The sequence below is a fragment of the Erigeron canadensis genome, chromosome 4, assembly GCF_010389155.1.
Source record: "Erigeron canadensis isolate Cc75 chromosome 4, C_canadensis_v1, whole genome shotgun sequence".
NCBI classification, from domain to species: Eukaryota; Viridiplantae; Streptophyta; class Magnoliopsida; order Asterales; family Asteraceae; genus Erigeron; species Erigeron canadensis.
This window is the reverse complement of record NC_057764.1, coordinates 23,305,135-23,324,997: the sequence shown is the minus strand read 5'-3', so window position 1 is coordinate 23,324,997 and position 19,863 is coordinate 23,305,135. Positions and strand designations below refer to the sequence as shown.

The 19,863-nt window shown below is 32.7% G+C and overlaps 2 protein-coding genes across 2 annotated transcripts; both read right to left on the bottom strand.

Annotated features, from left to right (window-relative positions):
- Positions 1-1,063: 1,063 nt before the first annotated feature.
- LOC122597187 (protein FAR1-RELATED SEQUENCE 5-like) lies at positions 1,064-4,168 on the bottom strand. The gene is made up of 6 exons (XM_043769817.1): positions 4,057-4,168; positions 2,512-3,331; positions 2,206-2,413; positions 1,753-2,052; positions 1,452-1,586; positions 1,064-1,372 (listed from the first exon to the last, which is right to left on the bottom strand). The coding sequence occupies exons 1-6, from the start codon at positions 4,166-4,168 to the stop codon at positions 1,064-1,066; spliced, it is 1,884 nt and encodes a 627-aa protein (XP_043625752.1).
- A 6,093-nt stretch (positions 4,169-10,261) lies between these two features.
- On the bottom strand, positions 10,262-18,314 carry LOC122594876 (3-phosphoshikimate 1-carboxyvinyltransferase 2-like). The gene is made up of 8 exons (XM_043767177.1): positions 17,930-18,314; positions 14,116-14,360; positions 13,332-13,485; positions 12,955-13,169; positions 12,757-12,874; positions 11,933-12,143; positions 10,894-10,955; positions 10,262-10,768 (listed from the first exon to the last, which is right to left on the bottom strand). The coding sequence occupies exons 1-8, from the start codon at positions 18,275-18,277 to the stop codon at positions 10,550-10,552; spliced, it is 1,572 nt and encodes a 523-aa protein (XP_043623112.1). The 5' UTR covers positions 18,278-18,314; the 3' UTR covers positions 10,262-10,549.
- Between the last annotated feature and the right edge of the window lie 1,549 nt (positions 18,315-19,863).

Below are 19,863 nucleotides of genomic sequence, written 5' to 3'. Positions count from 1 at the left end.
ATGTCTTGTTGAAGCTGAGGGTAAGGTACACTGCAAAGATTCTGACACATGAGATAAACCAACATGCTGGAATGATTCTAAAGGATTCTAGAGCGTTTTCAGAAAAATATTCCCGGGCAGCAATAACAAAGCTTTTTCTAGCAGGTAGGGATGAAAGGAAGCGTAGAAACTCTGCAGTGTCTTAGGAAATATTATCCTAATCGTGGTATCTAACACTGTTTTGCTTAACTGGTTGCTGTAGACTCGTGTAGTTGAATGGTGTTTTAGTAGACTTGTGTAGTTGAAATCGTTTAATAGACTTGTGTATTTTTGAATGTGTTCGAATTTAGTGGAATGTGACAAGATGCAGTTAAATGATTATTACAATTTAATGTTGTACAATCAAACTTGATTGCACACAGTTTTGGTAAATTTAGACCCATCAAGCAAATACGGATAGGCTGGCTTGATAATACCACAACCTGCCGTTTTCCCATTCCATTTTGCTTGAGATGGTCTCTATTTGCATTGTGACAAAATACGACCACATTGCAGAAATGTATCACATTATACAAGATTCAAGCAGGTTAGATGCAGAAATGTATCACATTATACACAGAAATGTAACACTATACATATTCTAAGCAGATCACATTTTCAATCACTTTTGATTGGATATAGAAAATCATGTTTGATTGGTCACTAAAAATATTCAACCAGGTATAAATTTTTAAGCTGTAAAAAATCTATCAACCCAAGAATAAAATCTGCAAAATAGGAAAAAAATAGCAATAATAAAAAGTCTAATTCGGTTTTTGTTTCTTTTTTCCACAAGTCCTCATGTTGTGATTTGTCCCTCCACACAGGCTGCAATTAGTCTTTCTTTTGTTGCTTTCTATAATCCCCTTTTCTTTTCCACCCATCAAACGTTTGTCTCTGAAGCACCCTTTGTATGAGCTAACTGGTGGGTTTTTTATTCTATTTGTATTCGGCTTAGGAACACCCATCATTTTTTCTATAACGTCATTTTTTTTCTTTGAGGGTTGTTTCGGTATTTCATCCTCAACTTTTTTCTTCAAGTCTTTCATTTTTTCCAGAAATTCTGTGAGCTTTTTTTCATCATTAACAGTAGATGCAAGCAATCTTCAACAAGCGAGGTTACATTAGTAACCAGCTTTTGAGTACCCATATTTGCATTGTTGAATCTGTTTCTCCTCGATCTCAAATCTGGTGGTATGATTCCTTTCGTCCATCGCCTCATTATGTATTGTGCAGGTATCTCTTCCACATTATTGTTGTTCAGACCCATAAAACAATGTCGGCATAGGCGACCGTAACGAAGGTAGTGTCTACAAGTACACATAACCGATCCATCTTGCCGGTTATAAAGTACCTGCATGGACAGAAGAATTTTTAAAATTTTTTTATTGACTAATCATATTTGATTGATTGTGCATAGAGCAGAAACATACCTTGTATTGTATCACATTTTTTCCAGTGTCCACTGGATTCTTCCCTAATCTTTCGTTAATAAGATAAACTTTACAATCACCCTCGATAGTCATCTGATCCACTGAACATGCATACAGCGAAGCCTCTATCTCTTTCTGAACAATCTCGAAAACTGTTTTTGTGTATATTTTTGAAGCATGCTTTTCAATATTCAGTTTGGTGCACAATGTTCGGCTTTTTTTTGATGTCATCAGCATCCAACTTCTCGTGTGTTGACCTTTGCTTCAACATTGCAGATTCAAAGCCACTCATAAAGTGTACCAAATTTGCTCCTTGTCTTGTGAAATGTGAAAAAAAAGCATTTTCGCTTTCTGATCTTGAGGTTGTTCTCATCAGACCGAACATTGGAGTGTCTGTGAAGTAAGCAGGTATCCATTTTGATCTAATTTGGAACATGTACTTGAACCATGTATCATTCTTCAACGAGAAATCACTCATGAGTTTATCCCACTGTTCCTCAAAAACATGTGGCTCGATGTGCATATTCCACACTATATTGTCAAACCTCTTCTTAAAGTCTCTTTCTGATTCTTCTTCAATACTTGGAATTGCCTCTTTAACCTGTATCCAATCACATTTTATTGGTCATTACAAAAGCATATTTTAAAAAAGATTCAAACATTAAATAGCACTCAATCATCTTTGATTGTTAAAGTAAATTACCTTTGTTGGCAACTTTTGTGTTATGTGCTACATGCACAGCCTATGCTTTGCCGTATTAAACACATTCTTTATTGCAATTTCCATCGATTTATCCTGATCGGTTACCACCATCGTTGGCTCTTTATTGAATGACCTCATGAAACAGTTTAAAAGCCATGTGTAGGTCTCTGCTTTTTCATCTCTTATCAGCCCAACAGCAAATGTTACACACTTACCATGGTTGTCAATTCCAGTTAATGGTACGAACATCATGTTGTACCTTTTGCCAAAAAAAAAAGAAAAAACAATCAAATCTGATGAAACTTTTATTTTCCAATCACATTTGATTGATCTATATGGTTTTTAAAAAACGAATACCTGTTTGTTCGGTACGTTGCATCAAAAGACATAATGTCACTGAATTCCTCATAGTTGACCCTCGCCACCTCATCAGCCCAGAAAAGTGAGTGCAATTGACTGTCATCAAGAATGTATTCAAACGAAAACCCCGGAATGTACTCCCTTCTCTCCTCCATTTTGTTAACTAACATTTGAGAGTCACTTTCATTAATAAAGACATTCAGGTCTCTTTTCCAATTTCTGAAGTCGTCAACTGTCCCATTTACATTCTGATAGCTCCCTTTCATGTTACTGTACAACTGATGAGCTTTTGTTGGTCCAATGTTTGCAAGGTATGCATTGTACACAAAAAGCTGCTCGGCATATTTTAGTTGTCTTTCGGCCCTCGATAAGTGCCTGTACTCTTGATGAAGCATCTCATGGTTGTGATGTGGTTCAAAAAGACCTACTCTGTAGCTTTCGGTATCAAATATCCAATCAAATCTAATTCTAGCTCTACATCCAGTGCATTCATGAGTACTCTTCCTAATTTGTTTTTCTTTTGTTTCTAAAGTATCAAGTGAAACATTCTTCGGTGTTCCTTGCCTGCTACAAAGATAATACTTTTGTTTGATCCATCCAGACCTAGTAGTTTTCTGACAAGATTTCCTAACATCAAATCCAGCATGAGAAGCATACTCTTTATAAAATGCTTCACAATTTTCTAGTGTTCCATAAATATTTCCCTTGACCGGTAACATTCTTGGATCTACTATTGGTGCAAAAAACTCTGATCCTCCTGGTGTTTGGATTATTGTAGTTGTTGGTAATGTTATAGGCGTTACATTCACGGTATAAACTGTAATGAAAAAAGGAAATACACATATTATCATTTAACTTATGTAGACAAAGACAAGCAATATTCCTATGTACAATCAATTTTGACTTTGCAGGTTATTTTCAAACACAAAAGCTATATTCCTATGTACAATCAACTTTGATTGCAATCATAAAAGCCACATTCCTATGTACAATCAACTTTGATTGCATTAGGCATGTTATTTTAATTACAAAATTTTCCTATGTACAATCAACTTTGATCTGATTAGGCAGGTTACTTCAAGGAGAAAATTAACATTCCTATGTACAATCAACTCTGATTGTAAGCACAAAAGCTACATTCCTATGTACAATCAACTTGATTGGATTAGGCAGGTTAGTTCAAACACAAAATTTAGATGCATATGTACAATCAACCTTGATTGTAAGCACAAAAGCTATATTCCTATGTACAATCAGCTTTGATTGTAAGTACAAAAGCTATATTCCTATGTACAATCAACTTGATTGGATTAGCCAGATTAGTTCAAACACAAAATTTACATGCATATGTAGAATCAACCTTGATTGTAAGCATAAAAGCTATATTCCTATGTACAATCAACTTTGATTGTAAGCAGAAAAGCTATATTCCTATGTACAATCAACTTTGATTTTATTAGGCATGTTACTTCAAGCTGAAAAACTATATTCCTATGTGAAATCAACGATTATATGTAAAATCAACTTTGATTGGTTATGTACCTGTGTTGTCTTCTTCCTCGTCTGCAAATATCCCTTCTTCATCTTCAATAATCTCGTCGTCGGAAACATCATGTTCTTTTGATTCCATAACTAATTCTTCTATTGATTCCATCACTGAATTATTGAAGATTATCAACAAAGATTATGTCAATTAGCTGTACCACCGCTCACAGATTCCAGATCGCCAGAGTTTTTTATTGTTATTAGTCGGAATTTCACGATTTGATATCACGATTTGATATCACGATTGTTTGATTTCACGATTTGATCGCCGGAGAAATCTCCATTTGATTTCACGATTTGTTTTGATTTTTAGGGTTTTGATTGGGATTCTGGATCTGTTATATAATGTTAGGTGAGCATAGGAGGTAAATTTACCATTTTACCCCTCCGTGTGTTTTTTTAAAATCTAATCTGGACCATTTATTTCATCTGATCCTATGGCTGTGATTAAGTCCTTGATATCCACTATTTTTATTAGATTCATTTGATCACAACCCTTTAGTTATAACCTTTTTAACTGATCGTTATTATATAATATTTCATAATCTACCACTCAATTTTATATGTTTACTTTCTAGTTTCTAGTGATGATATATAATATTAAAGATTTGTTTTGATTAATATTTGATTGTGAGTATACAAATGAATTTAGTTTTGACATTCGTTGATAACTCCTCATCATTACCATTTTTAGTTGTTGGAATATTAATGAAAACTTATAAATAATACCAGGGAAATGAAACTTTGCCAAACGTGTTGCTTTTTCTAATTTATACGATTTGAAATAAATTATTTACATTTCGTTTATGGCCAGTGGTGTTTCACTAAACCTGCTATGCGGGGCCCCCGGGGAATTTACTCCAAGATCTTGAGTTCGAGTCTTGGTAGGTTCTCCTCGACGATATTTTCCAATTAAGGAGGTGTTATGGTGAGAAAAACTATTTAAGATCCGCTTAATGCGGGACCCATTCGTTGTGCGATTTGCATACATCATACACGTTTGAGGTAAAATTCACTTGTAAAAAGAATAAGGTTTCTATTGTTTTTAGTGAGTGAAGTTTTTTCGTCTTTCATAACTTTGATTAATTCAACTTCACTTCATAGTTATTATAGTTAAATTCAACTAGCATGGTACCTGCGTAATGCGGCGGTAGTCGTGACGATGACACTGTGGTGGTGGCGATAGTTGGTAGTGAAGGCGACGTCGAGTGGTGTAGATAATTGATGTAAAGAGTTAATGGAGATATTTTAAAAAATAAAGGATTGATAGTGTAATTTAATCACTAATGTTAACGGATAGTGTATGTAAAAATATTTTAAGGCGTGTTAAATGAAAATATTACATATTTTTCAACACTTCCAAATATAAAGTGTTATTTTTTTAAAAAAAATATGCTATAAGTTATTCCTAAGCCATTCTAAGATATCCATTATTTTTGCAAATGGGTTATAAGAAAAGTATTTGAGGCACTCTTTTTCCTTACAAGCTTACTATTTATTATTTATAGTAGCATTATATCCACGCAATGTAGCAGTGGTTGTGGCGGTGACGGTGTGATGATGGGACAACTGTTGGTGGTGGAAGTGACGTTAAGTGGTGTAAATAATTGATATAAAAGTAATTTATTTAAAGCTAGGGTTAATGAAGATATTCTAAAAGATTAACGATTGATAGTGTAACTTAATCATTAATGTTAAGGGGATAGTTTATGTGAATATATTTTAAGGGGTGCTAGATGAAAATATTATATAATTAAATTTGGAGAGTAATTTAGACATTTCTCTATGTAACTTTCAATAAGGGGATACTTTTTTAATAAGTTAACTAGTCCCATAATTGATTAAAAGTCATTAGTCATATTTTTAAAAATTAATTTTAGATGTGAAATAAAGGAGTGGAAGAAAAAAAAAGCTAATTGAAAGGGAAGTTAAGAGACATGTCATGTGAGTATGGGATAAGTCATTTTTAGTGTGAGGTTTATATTAAGAGCACACAAAAATTGAAAATGAAAGGAAACCTTCTTTTATAAATGAGTATTGATTGATGTTACTATCATCATACCTTTTGGATCTAATTGGTTTCGTATTTTGCATAGAAGACAAATTGCATTTCCCCAATTTACATACGAAGTCCATGACAAAAGATTTGTTAAAAACTCTAAAATTCTATTAATTAAAGGTCAATATTAATGTATTTTTATGGTTATCTACTGATTGTAATAAGTAAGTATGAAACTTTCCATCCATTAAAGATATGGATTATTTAGAAAGTACAATTGCAATGCTCCATTAGTGCCAAACACAATTTTAGTGATTGGGTAACACCTTTGTCATGTTCCTTCATTGTATTCCATTATACCTAATTTTCCACATGAATGAATAAAGCAATAATTCTTCTTCCATGTTATGGGTGCATTGCATGTGCATAACACATATATAGTTCATCAATATACGAACTTATGAATATAATCTAGAGTTGGGATATATATAGATATATACGTCGTGTCGAGATGAATGGTGATAACGAAAAGCGGAATATCAACAACGTATTCATCTCATAGCTAGGTGCGTGCCTTGATTGATCATTAGGTAAAAAGGACGTTTTTGAAGACGACTTGAACGATCTTCAAAATGCGCCTATCTAACAAATGATGAAAAAATGTCTACCTCGTAGTATTTAACTTCTAGAATCATTTTAAACCATAGTTGTTGTCATTAGAAGCTTAATAACTTCAAGAGGAAATCAGCATTCACGTGGTGCACCAAAGATACCCACTGGATCAAGAGGAATTTAAGCTTATGAACAACTCCATCTACAACTTTGCGTTCTTTTTTTTTTTTGGTTTCGATTAGTATGTTTTTCTTCAAGAGTCAGTTGTTATTTGATATCAGGGGATATCTCATCATACAACGGTGAATCCCTACACATACTTTAAATTACAAGATGTAAATCATAAGCTGTTATAAGTTAGTCAAAAGAAAACCTAAAAATATGTCATTTTGAAGAGTCAAACTTATGATCAGGAATAAAAAAAAAAAAAAAAAAAAAACTCCAGCCAATTGATCTATTGTTCACTATCAAATGTTTTGAGTATGATGTTTTGATTAATGTCCTCTTTTTAGTTGTGTACTTGTGTTAAGATTTTCCTGAATTGGAATAATCATTTGAATGAGGGCTTTGTCAACACTCTTTGTGATAGTAACTAATTAATTACTTTTCAAAAAAAAAAAAAAAAAACTAACTAATTAATTCAAGATGAACGATGATTTTTTTTTTTTTGGAAAAAAAGAAAAGAGAGTAAACATCATGTCAATTTTATCATATCTTAATACCTAATTCATTTATTCGTTGATGCATAAGTTTATTTTTCCTCTCGTTACCTTATTTATTGACATTGATACATGTCTTCGAGTTATTACACACATCTATAAATACTTCAATAATTTTTTCTAAGGTGTTAGCCCGTTCATGTCAATAACTTACCCCAAAATGTCATTCTTCCATGAATTCAACGGCTAAAGCTCTAAACAAAACATATTGGAAAACCATAATTTATACTTTTATAGCAAATATAGAAATAAACCACTAAAACCAATAAGTAGAAATGTATATAACTTACATATTTAATATCATTTTAAAACAACATGGTGTTGGTCTAAACTTAGGATATATTTGTTTTTTCTTGCCATAATGTATATATGTCATATGTGTCAAGATTTTGACTGTAAATTAGGTAAACACTCAATGCCTTTATTGTCAAAATTCCCCAACTTTGTTGGTTAGGGTAGCACCTACATCATGTGAGTTTGTATATATGTGAAAGAGTAAAAAGGACCACCAAACTTCAACTTATTGCAAGCTTAATTGGGAAAAGAGTAATTTCCAAGTATCATAAATTACTGAGTTAGTCTTTTAGACCCCACCCCACACTGTTTTAACGCTTAATTTGTGATATAAGTATCACTATTTTTTATTAATGTATAATAATGTACAAATTGTATAACTAACTGTATAAGTCAACAATGCATATTTATGGTACATCAATCAATCAAAAGAAATGGTACAAATATCATTTTTTTTTTTAACCATTGTTTCTTCTACATTAATCATTGTAGTTACAATCAACAACAAGAAATTTTTTCAAGGAACTATACAAGAAGAATGAAGGAAACATGAGCATTATTACAATCAACAACAATAAATGTTGGCAAGTCACAAGTATAAACCTGGAATATTGGTAGTATATTCTAAGGTTATGGTGCATATAATTTCCGTTCATTTATTCATTTTTATTATTTTTTAACAAATGACTTTCGAATAGAAACATATCCTTCACCATCAAATGATGAGGTCCTAACCCAAAAAGCGGTTGGTCGGTTGTCTAAACCGGATCCTACTACCCCGTGCCGAGCAACAATGCCAAAAGAAATCACCATAGACTACTTGGGGATTAATATGAATAAAGCTTGTATTTGGCAAGACTCGAACTTCCGACTTATAAAAAAATCTCATGTGTCTTAACACTAGACCGGTGTGTCATTGGAAATTCCCATCCATTTAATTTTGGCTATCCACAATTAAAAAATTTAGTATTGCTAATAACAACTCTATGGGTTGCCAATAACGACTTAACGCGCTCAAACTAATTTTAAAATAAAAAGTATAATTATTTATTCACGCTAACAACAATCTTAGGACTGAAGTTAAATTTTCCTATAACTTTTTATTACATTGTACAATAAGATGAAATAAAATTTCATTTGTACTTAAATTTCTCCTTTTGTATTTATCTGGCTTATCGCTAATTCTTATTTTATTTCTTTTCATGATTATAGATATGAATGTTTAAAGAAAAACAATAAAAAAAAATAAAAATACAAGGGTAAAAGTTTTTAAGATAAAATGCCATGTATAACATCGAGTTGCAAGATGATCGATCAGTCTAAACTTACGAAACTAAAAATAGAATTTTTAGATAAATAATACAATTAACGTAAACTCTTCTATCATGTTTTTTAGTTTTTACCTAAATGGAACTTTATCACTTGACTAGCTAAGTAACCCGCGTATTACGCGGGCAAACTAAAGAAATAATTATTGAGGACAATTATATAATGTAAAATTTACCTAAAATTATATAATGAAAATTTATTTAACATTCAACCCATTGATATATAACACAAAATTTAATAAAATTCAAGAAAAACTTCAAGATATTGTACAAAATGTGATTTTTTTTTATAAACACATATACAATCTATATAAGAATTAAAATGTGTAAGACCTTTCATATTCATTTATAATACTCTATGAACATTTAAGTTATAACCGTTACCACACAAAAATCTTTAAAACTAAAGATATTTTCTAATATGGGAATTAAAAATTAAAGTTTAGTTATTTATAAATAAATCAATTAAATAAAAAAAGAAAGTATTATTATATAAATGTCTAATAGAGTAATAGTGCCACAAAATCTTTAAAAGTAATGATATTTCCTAATATAGAATTATCAAATTCTATTTATTTATATTGATGTCATAAATCAATTAAATAAAAAAAAGAAATAATTAATATGTGAATGTCTAATGATGCCAAGTAGATTTTTTTCTAATAAATATGATGTCATCACAATTTTCTTTTATTTATATAATAGATACACGCATGAATCCATAATTTATATAGCGTTTATTTTCTTTTTCATTTTTCAGGTTTTAGTTATAGGCTTATAGCTACATTTTTACTAGTATATATTATTAACTAGTAATTTGGATTTAGAAGAGAAATATTACTTAAGATAATGTAGAGCAAATTACGAAATGTATTTCTGACTCATATAACATATGGAGTAATACCAACCTTTTATAGTATTCAAAATATCATTTAAATAATTCAGTAAAATTGAATTAAAAATTAACATACAATAGAAGTATAAGGAATAAGATAATCCATGATTTTGTTTATATCCCAAAGGTGCCTTTACACCCCTATCGTACATCTCAACTTCAAATCAACATCTCAAGAGAATTATGACTTCAAACTTAAACCCCACTTTCACTCATAACCACTTTTGTTAGTAACCAATCTTTCTTAACATATAATTATTTTCAGCACTAATAAAGGATCAATTATTTAGTGTCACCATGTGCTAAATCTGAGTATAAGGTTCAAAACTCATCTCACCTTCACAAATCTTGGCCATATTCAAAAACACTTTTCATTATAATATAACAAATACATTATGCATCAAAAATAATACATTGCTAACCAAATTTAGCATAAATATTCAAGATAATACTTATTCCACCTCAACAAAAACTACAAACTCACCGAAAAGAAAAGATAAAATACGCTCAGGTCGCCCATATACATATGATGTAACTCTGTAAGTGAAACATTTCTGAAGAAAGATAATGGTGAAGGACTGAAGGGTAAAGGTGTCATTTTAAAACCTCTAACCCCTTTCTTTCTGAACATCTTATATGTGATTTAATGCTTAGTGTATCTTTCAAGAACTTCAAAGTAGTCGGGGAAGGTCTTACGGGTGCAACCCGGGTCCTTAATGGTGACAGGAACCTCTGCACAGGCGGCAAGCGAGAAAGCCATGGCCATTCTGTGATCATCGTATGTGTCGATTGCTGTCACATTCAATTTCTCTGGTGGAGTGATCACACAATAATCTGGACCTTCTTCGACTGTTGCTCCCAACTGAAAAGTTCCAAGGGCAAAAGGGCCTATTAGCACTAAACAAATAATGGGCAGATTCATTGAGTACTTTAAAAGTACTCATGGCCATTCTATTTTTTAGAGTAAGATGGGTTAATGACTTGTACCTTTCTTAGTTCTGTGCAGATGGCAATCATCCTTTCCGTTTCTTTTACTCTCCAGCTAGCCACTGCCCAATATAAGGAATGAAGAATATGATTTAGTCCATCTAATGATTTACCGACGTGAGACGGGGCCCACAAAATGAACAATATAGGGATATACGTAAAGAAGAATATGTAAACCCAATATGAGAAAGGGGCCAATTTGTGCTACATTTTACTTTGCACACCCAAAACTGTCTTTTAAGTGTTTTAACTCACATTTTTCATATTCACTTTGTCGTGTGAAAAGTAAAAATGATGGATTGTGGTGTACGATATATCTATTCTCATACAATATACAGGATGTCTTTACAGATCCTAAAACTCAATTTCTAGATTTCTTCATAAGTGGTGCTTTAATATATATTTTTCAAATCAATTCACTTCCATTTAAGTTCTTACATTTTTCAAAAAGATGAATTACATAAAATATAAGCATACTTAACCTCCAATTTTTGGCGATTTACTTTTCGTTTTCACAAAATAGCAACTAATTTCCAGTTTCTTCTATTTTAGACAATTCAGTTAAAGGAGTTTGGTATTTTCAGTAAAAACTAAAGAGCCCAAGAAAAAGTTTGTACTTCTTTTGAAAAGACATCCACGTACTATTATCTCATTTATCTCTAATATGCCTTGAACCAACAGCACTTTGATTGATGGGTTTTAATTGCCTAAACTACGACATAGACATTGATTGCTATTTTTTCCTTGATAAAAAGTAAATTGCCTAAAATGAGACATGAACAAAATTAACCTTTCAATAAAGGATAGTCAAATGTGATTTTTAAAAGCTTGAGCACAAAAAACAATATATACCCAGTCATGTATTATAAACAACACGACCTTAAGGATTTCTTTGAAACTACAATTGCTATATAGGTATGATACTATATTAGTTCCAAATTTGAGATAAATGTTTCCTTTTGTGATCATATAGTCATTTTGTTAATCTAAACTAACATATATTTAACATTACAAAGCTGTGGTGAATTCTAACACATACCGTCTCTAATGGCAGTGGGGCCATCAGCATAAAGGGCAACCACAGCAAGAGTCATCGCAACATCCGGCATTTTGTTCATGTTCACATCTACTGGACGCAAGTGTCCCCTTCCGGAAGAATTCCTTGGCGGACCCTTCACCGTGACAGAGTTCTCTGTCCAGGTTACTTCAGCACCCATTTGTCCAAGGACCTCAGCAAATTTTACATCACCCTGATTAAAGATCAACAAGACATGCAAATAGGTAAGATGAAATGACATATGTATATACATAGTTCTATCTTTAATGTCAAAAACCATCAGCTTCAAAAATTAAAATGAATGACTTGAAGTTATAAAGAAGAAGTGTTAGTGTGCATTGAGCTTAAATAAACTAATAAAAAAAAAGAAAGAAAAAAGAAGTAAGAGGTGATAGTGTGCATTGAGCTTAAGAATAAGAACTAATGACATATTATGTCTCCCTCCTTGTACCACAGTTACAGAATGCATCCAAAACTTTGATAATGCAAATGAGTGCAGAGTATCTTGAAAAGATGAAGATGATCTTGAGGCAAAAAGAAAGCAAAAAGACTAAATGTCCTTCTTTTAGAATGTGTGCACAATACACTCCCACATCGTTGATATAACCAAGAACTGACATAAATTGTCAATTCTAAAAAACAAAAAAGAGACTTATTACACGATTGAACCGAGTCACCAACTTTGGACGAAATTTATAGAATGGGTAGACGTATGGGGCAAAAAAATTTGCAATTAACTAGAAGAATATATACTTGAGAAACAATTTAGTTTTTGAATATCTTTGAGGTGGGCACATGGATAATACCTGTAAACTGCTTGTCCCGCAACCTTCCACGGTGACAGTTCCGCCAGTGATGGCAGCACCAGCTAAGAAGTAACTCGCACTTGAAGCATCACCTTCCACATAAGCATTTCCAGGTGACCTAAAGAGATTTTATCGGATTAAAATAGATGTTGACCGATCTTCACGTAAAGATTGACTTTTATGAAATGATCAACTTACTTGTACTTTTGACCGCCTCGGACATGGAATCTGTCCCAAGTATCACTGTGTTCTACTGAAACCCCAAACCGCTCCATCAACTTAAGTGTCATCTCCACATATGGTACAGAGATCAATTTATCTACAATTTCTATCTCTACGTCTCCCAGTGCAAGAGGAGCCGCCATAAGCAAAGAAGTCAAGTATTGGCTACTTATAGATCCTGACAATTTCACCTGCAATAAGAAGGCCAGGGAAAGAAGATTACAAAAAGATTCAAAAACTATAATTTCTTTACTAATTAATAGTTTCTTAAATAACCAAATTTTCCAATCATATATGGAACCAAATAATTAATTCTTACGACTTTAAAATGCAGCAATCTTATTGTTGATTACCTTTCCACCAGGAAGGCCTCCACTTCCAACTACACGAACCGGTGGGCAGTTTGTACCGAGAGAACAATCAACATTTGCACCAAGCTGTTTTAGACCGGTGACCAGATCACCAATTGGCCTCTCCCTCATTCGAGGAACACCATCTAGTATGTAGCTGAAGAAAAAACTCATAACTGTTAGGGTATTACATATCAATGTAACTTACCCACTACCTTAGCTACCCAGCACCACCAAGTTGGTCAACTCTATTATCGATTCCCAAATTCATACTCACTGTCTCCCATAAATAAAATGATAATAAGAATTGCAATAATTTCTTCTTTGGGCATTAAATTGCAGCATTATCAACAAGTGGATGCTATTGAGTTTTCAGTTCATGTGATCCCTTAATTTGTGTCAACTAATAGAAGAATATTTAGAGATCTTAGATTCTTAGATATATAACAAAAACTAAAAATTTATATGTACAGAACATGCAACAAACAGAAAGGTAAAATTTTTATTTGTGTATTCACCTTAAAATTACATATCGGCACAAAAAACTTTAATATACGTTCTACGGATTATAATAGCTAATCAAGAGATGTTAGGTTAAAAAGAAACGATATTTAATTCCTACAACTTATGCCTATGAAAGTATGAATCCTCCTACTCATATAATTGTGACACATAGAAAAATGAAATGATGAGGTGAGAGAAATGGGTACACATGGTCATGAAATGTATGTGTAGGAGGATGAAGCAGACATAAAATGCAGGAGAATATAACACTAAGTTAAAATACCTTGAGTTTCCACCGGCAGCAGTAACGGCAGCAGTCAATGGACGCATAGCTGTTCCTGCATTTCCAAGAAAAAGCTGGATTTCATCCTTGGCTTCTTTACCCACGGGAAATACACCACCACAACCTTCTACGATTGCTCTTTTAATTGCACTATTTTCTTCAACATTTAACCCTAGAGCTCTTAAAGCTCCAAGCATGTAATGAACATCATCACTGTTTAACAAGTTGTCTACAACAGTAGTCCCCTGATAGCATAAGTTCACTCAGATTCATAGTATATACATATGGAAAGCTTACAAAAATTTATATAGAGAACTCAAAGAAATGCATAATGTCAATAGAAACGCTATTTTAAAATCAGTCATCAAAGACAAGATGTGTAAATCGTAATGTAAAGAAACATAAGTTAGATGTGTCCTATGAACTCAATCGAAATTCATGGATTTCTCAACCAATATTAATAGTTTAATACCTTACTATTTATAACATAGGTCATAGGTGATAAATAGCATCTTTTATAGTCCTTTGAAAAATGCAAAACCAGTTCAGATGCAAGAAAGAAAAGCAATATTGAAACTATAGCTTATCATCTTCTACTAAGGTTCAGGAACTAACACCCCCTTTCCATGACAAAATAAAATCCAAAACTGATTGCCAAAGGCAACAATCGCCCTTTTCTTCAGTCATAGATTCATCAAAAAATCGAGGGTGGAATGTTGAACTTGTGAAAATGCAATAGATAAAAGGAAACTCAAATCAATATATCGAATCATTAACCGTCACCTTCTATCCAAATTTTTATCGCTTTAACAAGAACATTTTTGGGTGCAACTTCTATAACTTGTTATCAAAGAAAAAAACAGATGTATTTTACACAAAACAAACATGACCCGTCTAAGAAACCATCAGCACCTTGCACCTCACTATGTACCAATATCAAGAATATCAATCAAATACCAAATTACACATTCACGACTTTACCTCACAAAAAATCAAAAAAGTCAGAAACTTTATACTCAAGTTCACAAAAAAAAACAAAAATTTCAAAACTCTAAATTACCCACAATAAATATTGGATATACATCTAAAAAACTAAAACCAGGTAGAAGAACCACTTTAACCCACTCCCCGATAAAAAAAAAGTAATGTTAAATGTTAGCATCAAAATACAAACCTTAATATATCTAATATATATGTAAACAAAAAATCTTAGCAGTAAAGGCAGAAGTTTTACACTGCACGATGTAAAACATATAACTGGTATGTATGACTAATTAGCTGTTTTATGGATAAAATGTCCGTCTACATGTATGTAGTCTACGTCGATTAAGCAGGATTGTTGTTTGTTTTATGTGCTTAATGAATGGTCTTAAAAGACAAATAGTAAAAAATCGATTACTTACTGGATAACACAGCATTTCTATAAGTTTTTAAGTCAAGTCATTCCTTATAGCCACAACAACAAAATGACCCAATATTCATTAATGTCTAGTTAACTTAAGGGAGGAAAGGAGATGAGAGGGAAGAGAAGTTTTCCTTCCTAATCACCTCAAAAATGAGGGGAAAACTTTTGAGACAAAAAACAACTAAACTTCTGATACGAACCAATGGCTTGTATCAAACAATAACAAAGATAGGCTGGTATTCGAGAACCAGTAAACTCCTAAATTGATTAAACAAGAACAATAAACTTCTGATTAATATTTCATACTTTAGAATTACAACCCTAATATTCTTTTTATACTAATCCTATAGCTAGATGATCAAGCTAACTAAATAATATAAAAGATATCATAAGATATCTAAGTAAAGACAATACTTTCCTAATCATATTAATAATAAAATTAATATTATAATACTAAATAATATAAACTTCCAGCAGATCCATATCATTACTCCCACCCCAAAAACACCTTGTCCTCAAGGTGTTGCTTTAAATTGTTCCTTCGAGTAATTCCAGGATCCCAAATTCTGACTTGAAACTCCATAGCTTGCTGATCATATCGAAGTTGTTTAACAAACTCAATCATATGTATCAAACCAGAAAGTTCATCAGCTTTTGCACAATTCCTTAAACCAAAACATGTACCTTTAAGCCCATTCTCCCCATTCATGTCATATATGGATCGCTTTTCATCGCCTGCCAGATCTTCATAAGCATTGCTTATGTCCTTGAATGTTAGTCCAGCTCCTCGTTCTTGGTTCACATCAGGATGATTATTCCTTGCAAGATCTGAAGGTGTCTGGGATAAGGATACCCCTGCTTGTGAAACCTTCGATTGCTTCAACCCAAACTGATTTGTTTTTGGTGAAGTTGTAGGGACTGTTGGTATGACAACTTCCTGAATCATCGGTTGCTGGGGTAGAGGCTGGTTTGCCACTGCCGCCAATGCATCCAACTTCTGCTGTGTCCCAACTACAACTGGTTCAAGTTTATCCAGCCTAGTTGTAAACCTCAAGTGAAATTGTTGAGTGGCCAACTGAGATCGCGCGGTGGCTGCTCGAAAACGATTGATCCGAGCATGCATTATGTCCACCCAAGCCTCAGTAGATTCATGGTATTGCTGTACATCAGCATCAACATCAATGATCGTCCTTGATTCCATAGTTGAAGAAAAGCACAGGTTGCAAGATCGATGCTCTGATACCAATTGATACGAACCAATGGCTTGTATCAAATGATAAGAACAATAACAAAGATAGGCTGGTATTCGAGAACCAGTAAACTCCTAAATTGATTAAACAAGAACAATAAACTTCTGATTAATATTTCATACTTTAGAATTACAACCCTAATATTCTTTTTATACTAATCCTATAGCTTGATGATCAAGCTAACTAAATAATATAAAAGATATCATAAGATATCTAAGTAAAGACAATACTTTCCTAATCATAATAATAATAAAATTAATATTATATTACTAAATAATATAAACTTCCAGCAGATCCATATCAACTTCCCCCTCTAATCCTTTCTACTCCTTCCCTTTCCACACTTAAAAAAATCTTAAGAATGCATCTTATATATTTCTCCTCTCATCTCCTTTCCTTTCCACCTTTAAATAAACTAAACAACACAGTGAGCAGGGTATGGGGGAGGTGAGATGTAGACAATCTTGCCTCTACCCAAAGGTAGAGAGACTGCTTCCATAAGGACCTCCGGCCATATGATGCAAAAGTAGGAGAGTGTAAAGAGTTAAGCAAACCATACTTGTCGGTCGGGTATGAGCTGCCTACGTTAAGAGTAAAGGGGAGTAGCAAACATACCACGTAGGACACTTTAGCGCAAAATGGACAATACATAGTAGATAGGACATTTGAACATATTAGACATAACCGTTTGCATAAAACCAAGCAAATGGACTGAGAGCAACAATTACGAGTATACGAGCATATAAGAAAGGTATCATGCCTGACCTTCCTACATATAAGTATATAGACTACCCCTAAAATACCTAAAAGGATTACTGATCTACCATATTCCTCTAAACTAATCCTAGTCCTCTAAGTATGGTCATGTCCTCTCACAAGCAAAGCTCTTTTTAGGCCTACTTCTTCTCATGGCCATACCAACTACAGAGGTCAAAGAAAACCAAAATCTACGTAACCTTTTCCCATAGAGTAACCTTATAAAGTAAACTTATAGATCACAAACAAAACTTTGTGAGTTACTACATTAAGACATTTTTCACATTCAGTCAAAAACTAATGTACATATCATTTCCTATATCTTAATAATAATCAAATTCTAGTCAATCAATCAAAACACTAATTAAATTCAAATATTCAAAACATAATTTATAAAAGATACCTCAGACAGGGCAGCAAGAAGGAGGATCCGATTAGACAAAGACTTGGATCCGGGTAAATGGACCGTACCCGAAATTTCTTGAATGGGTTTCAACACAATTTCTTCTGGAGCTTTAGATGGCTTCTCTTTGGTGGAAGTGGCAGAGAAAGCTGATACTTTAAATGGGTTTTTGTTGTTTTTCACATTACAAGAAACAGAGGTATAATTATTGTTATTATTGTTTTTTAATGGGTTTTTGAAGTTGGATCCAAAAGATAAAAAAGATGATGACTTTGAAGATGGGTTTTGGGTTGTGAGATTGGAAGTGTTGAAAATGGGTATGTTGGAGTTGTTGATGTGAACTGCCATTGTGTGTTTTGTGGGGGGGCGGGGGGGATTTTGGTTGAGAAAACACGTAGTAAATGTGGGATTTGAATCAATGAATAGGTGGGTGATGAGGTGATGGTGGGGGAGTTTGGTAGGCGGCTTTTAGAAGAGTGTCATTTCCTTCACCAACCCCCGCCCCCGCTACACATCTTACCAACCCATATTTTTAAACTAGAAAGATTGACCGCGCCCCACTAACCCATATTTTTAAAGTAGACAAATTCACCGCCGTAGTTTTCTCATGTTTAAATATTGTCACAACTATACATTTGATCAAATGTAACCTTTACATCAATACAAATACATTTGTCACAACTATACCATATGTGTATTCCTAAAAATCCCAAGAATACAAAGTATTAAAAATAAAATTACCTACTATAAAGTAAAACAAAATGTAAAAAAGAAATACAGTAGTTAGACAAATATTTAATAAACGAACAAAAATGTTACTAAAAAGAAAAAAATATTACAAAGTGTATATGTGTTTATCTTATAAAAGTATAAAACTTATAGGTCATATAAAAAAACGCAGCCTAGATTCGAACACTCAATCTCTCAAACATTAGCATGTGTTCTAGCCACTCCTTCCAAAAGTCACATTTTGTTTAATTTTTGTATATGATTAATATATAACGTTTTTTTTTACAGGTGTCAAACATTCAATGGAGATGACACTATTAATTTCAATGACTATTATTAAAGGAATTATTGTAAATGAAAATGATTATGTGTATCATGTATGTTTTAGAGAGATTACATTTTCTAGTTTATCTCATTTATCTTGGAGCCTACTCCAAGACTTGTGTATATATATCCCTCCCCATTCTCAATGAAAGATACAATTTCTTCCTCTCTATATTTCTCTTCACAATAATCTTATCACACGTTATCAGCACCTTGTTCTACATAAAGCTGAGTTTACGGAATTTAAATTCCCTCAAGTTGATTTCTCAACTTGCGTCATGTTGAAAATATCTTGACCATTGAATGAAAATTAATGGTTAAGATTGTTATATCATTAGTGGCAATGGCAATGCTTAACTTTGTATACTTCATATAAACACTATTGATAGAACGTTTACCGATTATGGAACAAATAAGGTTTTAGATTAGTTGGATATAGTTTTGGTTTTTTAGGTCTGTCATGAGGTTCGACAATTAATCTTTCTTTTTAAATATTTTTTTTTACAAAATGTCAAAATAAGTTATAAGAATCCCTATCATTACCACACGCTCTTTTTGAGGTTTACGTGTCTTTTAGAAAATACATACCTACTCTCACTGTATCTCTTTCTCCAATCAAAATTTAGGCTCCTTGTCCTAGGAAAGTACAAGCAAAACCAAAGTCAAAATAAGTTACCGTATTACAATTAAAGGAGCTCCAGGAGTTCGAGTCGAGCTCCTTAAACTTTGATCTCACAGTTAACCATATGAGTGTTGAATGTTTATGTCTTCGAATTTGGGTTTAGATCTTTACAATAAAAGACTTTATCTTTCCGAGTTTTTCAAATATGCCAACCAGATGAGAGGATGATAAGATTAATGATTCTAAGTTTAGTTAATGA

Excerpts from the sequence above, each read along its gene's own strand:
- LOC122597187 (XM_043769817.1), bottom strand. The coding sequence starts at position 4,168 with ATGGAATCAATAGAAGAATTAGTTATGGAATCAAAAGAACATGATGTT. Across the intron at positions 3,332-4,056 it reads CGAGGAAGAAGACAACACAG|TTTATACCGTGAATGTAACG; the intron begins GTACATAACCAA and ends TTTTCATTACAG. Across the intron at positions 1,373-1,451 it reads AAAATGTGATACAATACAAG|GTACTTTATAACCGGCAAGA; the intron begins GTATGTTTCTGC and ends CTGTCCATGCAG.
- LOC122594876 (XM_043767177.1), bottom strand. The coding sequence starts at position 18,277 with ATGGCAGTTCACATCAACAACTCCAACATACCCATTTTCAACACTTCC. Across the intron at positions 13,170-13,331 it reads GAGGCCTTCCTGGTGGAAAG|GTGAAATTGTCAGGATCTAT; the intron begins GTAATCAACAAT and ends TTCTTATTGCAG. Across the intron at positions 12,875-12,954 it reads CGAGGCGGTCAAAAGTACAA|GTCACCTGGAAATGCTTATG; the intron begins GTAAGTTGATCA and ends AAATCTCTTTAG.